This window comes from Cyprinodon variegatus, unplaced genomic scaffold, assembly GCF_000732505.1.
Source record: "Cyprinodon variegatus isolate N-32 unplaced genomic scaffold, C_variegatus-1.0 Scaffold186, whole genome shotgun sequence".
Lineage (NCBI taxonomy): Eukaryota > Metazoa > Chordata > Actinopteri > Cyprinodontiformes > Cyprinodontidae > Cyprinodon > Cyprinodon variegatus.
In genome coordinates, this window is record NW_015150639.1 from 406,814 (window position 1) to 418,174 (window position 11,361).

The following is an 11,361-nucleotide window of genomic DNA, read 5'->3' on the forward strand; positions in this document are numbered from 1 at the left end:
GTTTTCTTTTGTTTGTTTGTTTTTTTGCGATAGTAGGCTGACAGGAAAGGGGGTATGAGAGAGGGAGAGACATGAGGGAAAGGACCACAGGTAAGATTCAAACCCAGGTACCCTGTGTTGAGGAATAAGGCAATCACACCTGACTTTTGACTGTACTTTTAAACAAAATCCCAATAATAGCTTAAAACGTCATGTTAAAGTTTAGTTTAGACTTTATAGTGTGTGTGTTTTACTAAAATTAAAAGCTAATCCACAAAATCCCAGTATTCAGCTATTAATACTGCACTAATTTAAATCATATGTAGTGTAACACTATCACAAGCCATTTTTGTGCAAGCTTCTTACTCTCAAAGAGCGGATTTAAAGCGTTATTTAATTATTTTTTTTAATTGTTTTTATTTTTTCTATACCTTGAATTACCTTAAGTATATGGACTTCTTATATTTAGTGTGATACATAGAAAACCTTATTGCCTTTTCCAATATTAATTATTGTGGGAATACCAAAACTGAGCAACACTATGGTCATTTCAAGTATTTATTTATTTTTTAATAAAATATTACTGACTTCTTAACCAAGTAGCTTTTTGTAAAATGTTTTTATAAATTAAGCTACCTTTTTGTATGTCTTGGATTCAAGTAATTAACCTAAGAATAAACTGTTTCACCATGTAATTGGATAAGATAAATAAGTCCTACACATCATTTTTTTTTTTTTTTTTGCATGAGTTTGTCATTTTAGGAGATAAATTCCGCTTCTTGCAGGCAGGTGGCAGCAACTTTAATTGAGATCATGCGGTAAATATAAANTTTTTTGCATGAGTTTGTCATTTTAGGAGATAAATTCCGCTTCTTGCAGGCAGGTGGCAGCAACTTTAATTGAGATCATGCGGTAAATATAAACTATTAAAATAACATGAAGAGAAACAACAAAATGATTAATATACAGTTTAATTTTACGTAAAAATATATATAAATAAAACGCGGTTATTTTATTTTTATTTTATTTCATTTTTATATTTTTGATCAGGCGCCACATTGCCACCTTCCTCCGACAGAAACATTTGGGGTCCTTCTGCTTCACGTGTTCTGCTCTCCTGCCACCATGCCGAAGTCAAAAAGGGATAAGAAAAGTAAGTATTAATCATTTTATATGAAAGTGTTTTTCAACAAGTCGGGTCAGTTTTAGTTCTTATCAGATTATTGATATGTGAAATTAGTCCCTAATCAAATTAAGCCTCCCGAAGCAGGATAAGCTAGGTTCTTTTTGACTTCGCTCTTCTGCTCCTGCTTAATACGTGTTTTAAACTGACCTGTTTTCCTTATTTATCTCCAGTTTCTTTGACAAAAACTGCAAAGAAAGGCCTAGAATCCAAACAGAAGTTAATCGAGGAGGTGAGAATGTTTCATACCCCTAGAGGGTTTTTTGTAGGTATTAGCTTCTACTATGTGTTAAAAATATCTGTCTTTTTCTTTAGCTCCGGAAATGTGTGGACACCTATAGAAATCTGTTCATCTTCTCTGTAGAAAATATGAGAAACAACAAATTGAAAGATATCAGGACAGCATGGAAACACAGCAGGTAATTACACGGGTTTATTCTGTCTTTCAGGGACGAGAAATATGCATATTATACTTTGTTTACCCTTTTGCTTAAAACCATTTACTGGAATATTTTGTTTTATATTTTTTAACACATAAGCACACTTTTTGTGGGAATTTGGGCCCCTTAGAATCTATAACATTGTTCAAAGATTTTAAAATACTAGATTTCCTTTAAATAAAATTTTTAAATTAGTAATTTGCTTAAAAGTGGGAAAGATAGAAATGAATACAATTCTAACAATCATTCAAAATATACCTATTATTATTATCTCTATGTAAGTTCTAATCTCACACATCTAAATCATTTCACTCAATTTACTTTCTCAGGAAATGTATTATTGTACCATTTATTCGGTAAAACTATTAACAAAATGCATTATATTTGTCAATTTAAAATGGTTAATTTATCCTACTTTAAGAACCTTGTTTAAACCATTCAGGCCAAAAATGATGTACCGATCTAGCTGATACCAACGTCCTCAAAAGCGCCTAGAATCAGGGCTTAACCACTTCACCAAAAATCAAAATTGTGCTTTACTTATTTTTTTCCCAACTGATGTTTACTTTTTATTTTTATTCTCTTTGCTCTTACCACAAGTATTTAGATGTGTCACTACAGGGTTTAATTGTTTTATGACCTTGAAAGCTTGCTTGTCCAGGTTTATTTTCTCGGGATTCTACTGTTCCCATTGTGAGGAAAAGTCATTACCTGCGTACATGGATCTGCAGTAGGGCGAAAACGGTTAATTGGGTTAATCATGATTAATAAATTCTTGAAATAATCTCCTTGATTAGCATAAAGATTGTTAGTTGCAGCCCTAATTTGTGGTCTAGCTTCCACTCTCTCTTCCCGTCTGTGTTGCCACATACAGACTTTAAGCATCTTACTGCCACCTGGAGGGTTAGGGTGAAAACTTAGTTACTCTTTTTAAATATAACAAGGCATAAATGAGTGCCTCTGTGATTTGAAAATAGTACTTTGTTAAACAGCATTTTTTTTTTTTTGAATCGCAAATGTAAACCCAGCAAAAGATGACTTAGTTTTGTTTCACTTGTTGCTGCCAGCACCTCGTTATTTGTTGAATCAATTAACAATAAAGGAGATAAGCTTTTTAAATAGAAAAAATCTTGATACTTTTTTTCTTTTTTACCTTGTGGATTTATTGTGTTTCTGTGAGATATTTGGAGATTACATTCTAAACCAAAACACAGATTCAATTACTGGCAGGACCCCTGGGCTCGTATTGGTCTAACAGGTTTTTGCTTTTAATAGATTAGTAGAATCCTTTAGTTACCTCTAAAATGTTCATGCAGGCATCTGTTGTGGTGGGTTTGCTATAACGGTGACTGTGCTCATGAGTCTGGTAATACTAGAAGCATGTGTTGGAGGTTAGAAGAGGTTATTGGGACAAACTTGTATAGATTAGAGGACTGGAACCATCTTAGTCTGCTGATGTATTGAAACCAATAAGTTTCAACATACATCTTTAAAGGTACAATCAGGGTAGTTGGTCAAGTTCATGTAGGATAAGATATGTATTCTTATACAAATGATAAAGTTGAGATTTATACCCAAATTTTTCTCTGCATTTAATATTTCTTCTTTTTTTTTCTTTTTGAAGAAAAGGAACATATTTTGTGTTTTACTATAAGTTATGTATGACTGAAATGTTTGATATATGCATCGTTCACCATTTGCATGACTTGCAAATTATTGGTATGGCCACAGACCTCTTAGTGATTTAAAAATCCAACCTGACAATGTAATTACTTCAAAATTAACATGTCTTCTTTTTGGGCCACAGATTCTTCTTTGGCAAAAATAAAGTGATGATTGTTGCTTTGGGAAAAGGACAAACGGATGAATACAAAGATAATTTGCACAAGGTAAGACTGATTTTAAAACTCATCAAAAATGGAGCATTAATTTCTTTTCTATGCAAAGTATCAAACGTTTTGTGATCTCTATACTCAGGTCTGCAAGTATTTGCGAGGAGAGGTGGGAGTGCTTTTCACAAATAAAACAAAGGATGAAGTACAAGAGTAAGTATGGGTCTGTTGAAGTTTTCATTGTTTTAGTTCCTCTATAAAGGCTGCTTCTCAAGATGGATGCATGTTGGGCTTCACTTGCAGATATTTTAACCATTTCAAAGAGATGGACTATGCTCGCGCAGGCAACCAAGCACAGATGGATGTAACCCTGGAAGAAGGTCCTCTTGAACAGTTTCCCCACTCAATGGAGCCTCAGCTGAGGCAGCTGGGACTTCCCACAGCCCTGAAGAAAGGTGACAATTTAATTATGCTCTAAATGTGGTTAGTCAACTATATTCCCACAAGTTAATCTGCCCTTACTTACACATGAACTCAAATCCTATTACCGTATTTTCACGACCATAAGGCGCACCGTACTAAAAGGCGCAGTCTCAGTTATGTGTCCCATTTCTGTATTTAACACACACATAAGGCGCACCGGACTATAGGGCGCATTTTTTATATACAGGTACATGTCCTCTACTACCTTTAAATACCTCTACTGCGTATTTAAAAATACAGCGGGCCCAAAACTGAGTATGATTGTGCTTTATTCATCTATTTATTACAAAGTATTAATCAAACCTGGGAGCTGGCCGTGAGACAGACACATCGCAGATGACACAGCGCTGTGATCACTTCTAAATTAAATTAAACTCCTGAAACCTGCCGACAGAATATGTTCACTTTTATTACCGGTATCCTGGTGCCTGCAGTTTAAATTATTTAGATGAAAAACACCTGCCAGCCACCGCGTGAACCCGGAGGCGACCCAGCCTAGAGGCTGCTGATGAAGGGATTTCTACTGTCGGTGCACCGCTGGTATGTGGGGGTCTGAGCGCCTCCGACAGAAATAGATAATCTGGATGAACTGACTGCAATTATTAAGTTTTCAGGTGGACTTTCTCACTTAAAAACATATTAAAACTACTTTATTCCCACTGATCACAGCAAATATAGCTGCAAGATTTAGATTATTTAGATGAAAAAACACCTGCCAGCCGCCGCGGTGAAGAGGAGGAGACCCGACCCAGAGGCGGCTGTTGAATTAAGTTTTCAGGTAGAAAAATAGAGCGGGAGCAAAACTGAGTATGATTGTGCTTTATTCATGTATTTATTACAAAGTATTAATCAAACCCATCAAAGTCATCATCCTCTGTTTCTGAATTAAACAGCTGCGCTAAATCAGACATGCCAATTTCCCCTTCTTCGCTGTCAGAGTCACTTTCCGTGCAGCGCGGCTCCTCAGAAATAATGCCGGCTTTTGCGAAAGCTTGAACAACAGAGCCAGCAGACACGTTAGTCCAAGCATCTACAATCCATCCGTAAACGGTGGCGTAACTTGCCCGGCGCTGCCTTCCACTTATCCTGAAACTGTGGTCTCCGTCGGTCATCCATCGCTCCCACGCCGCTCGCAGCCTTACTTTGAATGGCCGGTTCACACCGACGTCGAGCGGTGGAAGTTCCTTTGTCAGACCCCCCGGGATAACGGCGAGCACAGCGTTCATTTGATTCACCTTTTTTTCACATCGGCTGTGAGATGGGCACGCAGCGATGGTGATGCGTGGAAAAAACCACCTGGTCTCCTCACATACACCTGCCTCAGCCACGCTTTCATCATCTCCTCATCCATCCAGCACTTTCATTTGCTTTAAAATCATATGTCATCAGAGCGCTGTGTCTGTCTCGCTGTCAGCTCCCAGATCAGCTTCTCTGATTGGTTGATGCAGCGCGTCCAGCAGCAAAACTTCAATTTTTCCATCTCGAGCAGCAGCAGCGCGTTGGCGGTGCGTCAGATGCTTAAACGCTCCCGACGCGCTGCGCCTGCTGCTCAAAACGCGCTGTGGGACCTTTTGCTGCACCTATACGCGCGTCAACCATTGACTTTGCATGTAAACTCGCTGCACCTGCTGGGTCCGGTTCACACCGATGTCGAGCGGTTGAACAGCGAGCACAGCGTTAATTTGTTTCCCCATGTTTTTCACATCAGCTGTGAGATGGGCACGCATGGAGTTACATATTAACAGCGATGGTGATGAGTGGAAAAAAAACACCTGGTCTCCTTACATTCAGCCACTCTTTCATCATCTCCTCAATGAGGTGGTCTCAAAAGTCGCAGTTACAACACACATAGGGCGCACCGCACCAAAGGGCGCACCGCACATTTTGAGGAAAAGTAACAACTGGGCCTTTTGCACATGTGGCCTCCTATCACAGCACCACAGATTTGAGATTTTATCCACCTCTGACCATAGAAGGGATTGGAAAAGTTGATTTAACTAAAATTAACCAAAGTTAAAATGTTCAATTCAAAAGTTTTTCAGTTTATTTTTATTTTAATGCTTTAAGATCTTTTCAGTGCATTCCAATAACGAAATAGGTGGCACATTTGATTTGGTCTGTTATTGTGCTTATAACCATTCCCCATCCACAGTGCATTCTTTTTGTCTAACATTTTAATGTAAAATAGTCAGTCTAATCTTTATTTATTTTTTCCCTACAGGTGTGGTGACACTACTCAAAGCCTATGACGTTTGTAAAGAAGGGGACATTTTGACTCCTGAACAGGCTCGGCTTCTGGTGAGGCTTTAAACTCCTCAGGTAAAAGCTAATGCTGTCTGATGCTTTTCCACAAGCTCATCCTGGCCCATCTTTTGTTCACAGAAACTTTTTGCTATCGAGATGGCAGAATTCAAAGTGCAGATTAAGTGTATGTGGAACTCTGAAACAGGCGAGTTTGAGAAAATGGCCACGGAGGAAGAGCCTGGGGAGGATGAAGAGGAGGATGAAGATGATGCAGAATAAAACTTCTGCAAAGGCAGCCAACTTCAGTCACTAGATGGACTTTAATTTGGAAATGTAATACCTTTTTATATATATATAAAATACTTGGGAAAACAAACTTGATCTGAAGTTAATGTTTTGACAGACAAGATTTTGTATAATAGTGTTTACTGAACAAGTCAGTTTGTGAAAGTTGAAGAGTTCCTCTGAAATAAATCACTGTTATAAATGTAATTATCATTTATTAAAAACCATACAATGAGGATTTAAACTTTTATTGAAAATAATTAAATTCCTTTTACATTTCTACAATTTTTCACAACAGATTTAAAGGTGATTATTATAGAAAAACAAAAATGAACTTGAGATGATTTTTAGTTGATTAGAAAAGAATTTGAGAATGGCCTCTATCAGTTCTTAGTTAAGCATTTTGGTGCGAGTCTTCATCTGAAGTAGTTTGGACATTCGTGGGCAACGAGATCCCAGGCCTCCTTGAAGGCATCAACCACTCTCTGATCCAGAGGACCTTCCTCTGCTGCAGCCAGATTCTGCTGAAGCTGCTCCATGTTTGACATTCCGATGAGGACTCCATCACCAAGGTTACCCTGGAAACGATATTTAAAAAGAGAGAGAGCAGTCAGTGCAGTTTGTGTTTGTAAAAAAGACTGCATATGCACTCATGAACACAGTTGAAAATTTAAATGGGAATCTATGTGACTATCATCTCAGGGTCCAAATGTTTATCAGGTTTGCACTTTAGAGTCCTCAGTTAAACTTTAAGACGTTTAAATACAAAATAAAAAAAAAACATAATATTACTATGCCTGCATGGCTGTAAGTCCTGGCTGAGGTCAAACCCCTAAATGTAAAAATGAATGAATACAGCTAATTAAAGCATTTTTTAATGGAACTATAAAAAAAAACAAACAAACACTAGTAGTTGCAAGCAGGTATAAGGTGATCAGCTCTTCACCCGTCTAACAGCAGATGGCAGCACCACAACAGTTTTAACTGCGGCGAAGAAGAACTGTCAGAATTAATGGAACAAACCAGTAAATAAATTCCTATTTTAAGTTGCATGGTATCGGATCGGCGCCAGGACTCAGATCAGTTAAAATCTTAAGATATTCACTTCCTTTGAAGAGTTTTTGAAATAATTTAGAACATACCTGTTAAACAACCAGCATCAGAGATAAAGTAATAATCACTTGTGAATGTGTTTTCAGTAATTTATCAATTAAAGCGAGCTATAGTTGCCTGTTAAAATGATCCCCTCATTAGAACTGGTTATTATACTGTTGTGTTTATCTTTCTTATTGGAGAATAACCAGGACAAATGTAAATGCAGCTGGTATCTAATATAACGGGTAGATACCTTCAGCTGGGAGTGGTGGTACATCCATCGCATCGCAGCAGAAGTCAGGGTGGGTTTCTCTGAGCCATAAGCCGTCTCTAAGGCTTTCAGAACCAGATCTATTGCCTGAAAATGACTCTGCTTCCAATATCTAAAACAGAAAAGGCCAACTTTCATTGGTACACCCTGTGAAGGTAACATACAATTAAAATGCAGCAACAGAAGATGAGATGCTGGTCTTTTACCGGTCTCTGTAAGCTGCAGCCCAGTTATTACCAAAGAAACGCCCAGCCGGCTGGGAGTTGTCTTTGTCCTCATAGTGGTATTTCCCTGTCAGGAGGCCACCTGGAATCAAATCAGGTATTTAAGACAAAGATAATGGAATGAGTCATACAAAAAATACATTGAGAGTGGCATGAATACATTGTGCAATACATCTGAGATCAATATTGATTTAAAAATAACTATCCTCAGAGCTACACTGAGAAAAAACATCGGCAGATTTTATATTTCTTCTAGAAACAAATCAGCAGTTAAATAATGGTCTATTAAATCATACTCAAAGTTCATAGACTTTGCTTTTACAGTTTTGCATTAAATAATTCTAGGAAATTAATTAATTTCAGAAATGCCTTTACTGTCGCACAGTAGAAATTTAGGTGTGACAGCGGCAAAGAACAAAACAAAAACAGAAGATCAAGAACAAGGTCAAATTTAAACTTAGCTGTACAGTTAAAATAAATAAAAAACTGAATATTGTCCAGTTATTAATAACCGTAACAACATAAATAAGAACATTTAGAAAACAGAAGAACAGCCAATTAAAAGAAGGATTTAAAAGCCTGCAGGTGAAAACTAAATTTTGTGTTCAGACTGCTTACATTTATCTATAAATGTCTATTAAATCAAACAGTCTCTCTTCTAATAGGACATTGCACCTCAGGTGTTTGTCCCGTTTCTTTCACCATTTGGTGGTTTTGGTTTCTGATAGAGCCCACAGATAAATGTAATCTTGTTCAAAAATGCAAAGAGCATTTAAGTATTACTAAGAGATAACATGTTCTATTTCTTTAAACAAAATAAGTGATGTACATAAAAGATCACAAACTGAGCTTAAAATACGTTTAGAGCAGGCTAAATCAGTCTAGATAAAGAGAAAGGAAATATTCTTAGAGTTGATCCAAGTTAGTCCAGATCTCACACTTTTATGCAATTTTAGATTTTCTTATATTCAAAATGTTGACATATTAAAATAAATATAAAAGTAAAACTAAAAATTTGTCTGAAAAAAAAATCATATTTAATACAGAAAAGTTGTTGGGTTCTTTGAACATGAAGAAAATATAATGTCTTAAAGGTCTGGTGGAGGATGTTCTGTTTTTGGGTGGATCATCAAAATAAGTGGTCCTCCTAATTGCAGTCCTGGTAATATCTTAACATAAGGCTCAACCCCATTTTCACTTACCGGTGGTGAGTCTGACATAGAGGGAAAATTGCAAATCTTCTTTTGGAAAGTAAGCTTGTATAAGCAACTTTTAAACAGAGCGTGCACAAGGAGAAATGTTCTCCTGCATGCTCTTGCACGCGTTTAATAGACGTTCGCTCTCGGGAGCGGTTACAGGGTTGTTCATGTACATTTTTTATTAAAAGTGAAGAGGGTCAGTCTTTTCAAAAATTTGCGAAAATCCTCCACTATACCTTTAACATTATTCAGCTAACAAGTATAAAACACAATGCTAGCGTTAACCCAGCCAAGCAGTAATAAATCATAGAGGGAAGTACCTGCTAGAGGATTGTAAGCATAAAACTTCATTCCATAATATCTGAGGCATGGGAGCAGCTCGGTCTCCACCTGTCTTGTTGTAGCGTTGTACATTCCCTGGGAGAAGTTTTCAAAATTTGAAGCAATAGCCAAATAATAAACAGGTCAAATACAAAACTGGAAAACATTTAAGCCTTTTATTTGGGAAGTAGCCATTTTAAAAGATAAACATTTCTAAAATAAAAATGTGTTGATGTTTTCATTCCTGGACTAATTTCTTCTACCATCCTGCAAATTTAACAAAAATGATGTATTTGTGATTTAGAAACATCCGTAGAAATATCATAGACAAATCTTCCCTTACTAATAAATTTCTTAGCTACTTCCTCAGAACCCACTTGATTAGGAAAATAACGACTTTGATTCTTCCTCCTAATCATAAAAAGATAAATTAAAAAAAACATTTATTAATTAGTCAACTATTACCTGATAAACAGTGGGAACGACCCAGTTATTATGTCTGCAGATGCAAACAATTTCAGCAACTTCCCACGACGCGTAGTTTGACAGTCCTAGCTCTTTGAATTTACCCTGCAGATGATAATTTTACATAAGATTATATTTTTAAACCTTCTCTAAAAAACAAACAATTGAACACAATTTATTCTGTGCATCATTTTCAACTGTTCATTTCCAAGTCGGCTCACCTCTTTGTGGAGCTCATTGCAAGCCCTCAGAGTGTCCTGGATGGGGTTTTGATGATCAGGAGCATGAAGGTAAAAAAGGTCCACACAGTCAGTCCTCAGCCTCTGCAGGGAGCTTTCAAGTTGCGAGCGAACGCTCTCTGGCTTCAGTGTTTTCCCATCCCAGGGGTTTGCCTTGGTTGCTATGCTTACTGTGGTGAAATAAAACAATTAACAGTCAGAAATATTTTATTTAATCACCTGAACCCACCGTTAACAAGCTGTGATGATTAACAAAAACAAGTAAAGTAGTTAGAAAACCCAAAAAGAAGAACACATGAAAAATATAACTGAAAGGTCAAAAAAGTAAAAAAAAAATTAGTTCTTTAAAGTTACTCTCTAATTAAATCTGAAACAAAAAACTGCATCAAATTCATGAGCATTCATTATGAGACATGCTCAGAGGAAGTTTTTGTAACAGTCTAAATAACAGAAAATAATAATGTACAAGAGGAGACAAGCCTTTCCACCCCCTTATGGTTATTAGGGCTGAAACAATTAATTGGGTTAATCGTGTTTAATAGATTGACAGTGCAACCCACTTAGAGCAGTCTTTAAATCAAAATTGTAAAAAAAAAGTATATATATATATATTTATATATATTAGGGATGGAACGGTTTATGAAAACCGTCCGAACCGTTCGGTTCGACTGTCTCGGTTCGGTTCGCGTGTGTTTCGTTCGGTTCATGCGCTGCTCCTTTTTCCTCATAGAGGAAGCGTTTACACTCCAGAGCAGAAGGTGGCGGTACTGCGACCAAAGCCATCCACCAGTAGTAAACAAGAAGAAGAAGAAGCGAAGCAGCCGGGTGTAGCAGAAAAATATCAGTTGTTGTGGAGAATTGTGTGTGTATGGCGAGTACTTTTTATTGTCAGGAGAGTACAAATTTCATAGCATTTGCCCGCCGGGCAAGTGCAGTGATCGCAAAAAAATTATTTATCACTCAAAATTACTTTAAAATCACTGACATTAGCTGAAAACGACTCAGCGGGCGCCATTTTTGTTGTTTTGTACACATTCTCACGTGATTTGAAAAAGCCGCGAGATTTTCAGCCAGATGGCGTCATTTTTGTCATCCTAGCGG

General features: G+C 37.0%; 2 protein-coding genes across 2 annotated transcripts in view; one reads left to right on the top strand and one right to left on the bottom strand.

Moving 5' to 3' along the window:
• The first annotated feature begins 1,043 nt into the window (after positions 1-1,043).
• On the top strand, positions 1,044-6,678 carry mrto4 (MRT4 homolog, ribosome maturation factor). The gene is made up of 8 exons (XM_015379128.1): positions 1,044-1,132; positions 1,336-1,394; positions 1,478-1,581; positions 3,410-3,491; positions 3,580-3,647; positions 3,738-3,889; positions 6,139-6,215; positions 6,300-6,678. Exons 1-8 carry the CDS (start codon positions 1,105-1,107, stop codon positions 6,438-6,440), a joined length of 711 nt encoding a protein of 236 aa, XP_015234614.1. The 5' UTR covers positions 1,044-1,104; the 3' UTR covers positions 6,441-6,678.
• A 35-nt stretch (positions 6,679-6,713) lies between these two features.
• akr7a2 (aldo-keto reductase family 7, member A2) overlaps positions 6,714-11,361 on the bottom strand; it is a 6,455-nt gene continuing 1,807 nt past the window's right edge. Inside the window, exons 2-7 of the mRNA XM_015379127.1 lie at positions 10,243-10,430; positions 10,022-10,126; positions 9,556-9,652; positions 8,019-8,118; positions 7,795-7,924; positions 6,714-7,024 (exon numbers count right to left, since the gene is read on the bottom strand). Coding sequence (XP_015234613.1) covers positions 6,863-7,024; positions 7,795-7,924; positions 8,019-8,118; positions 9,556-9,652; positions 10,022-10,126; positions 10,243-10,430 — 782 coding nt within the window. The 3' untranslated portion in view covers positions 6,714-6,862. The remainder of the gene's footprint in view (positions 7,025-7,794; positions 7,925-8,018; positions 8,119-9,555; positions 9,653-10,021; positions 10,127-10,242; positions 10,431-11,361) is intronic.

What these genes read in the sequence shown, in the direction of transcription:
- mrto4 (XM_015379128.1), top strand. Translation starts at nt 1,105, where the DNA reads ATGCCGAAGTCAAAAAGGGATAAGAAAA. An exon ending in TCCCACAGCCCTGAAGAAAG is followed by an intron (nt 3,890 to 6,138) that starts GTGACAATTTAA and finishes TTTTCCCTACAG; the next exon opens with GTGTGGTGACACTACTCAAA. An exon ending in CTGAACAGGCTCGGCTTCTG is followed by an intron (nt 6,216 to 6,299) that starts GTGAGGCTTTAA and finishes TTTTGTTCACAG; the next exon opens with AAACTTTTTGCTATCGAGAT.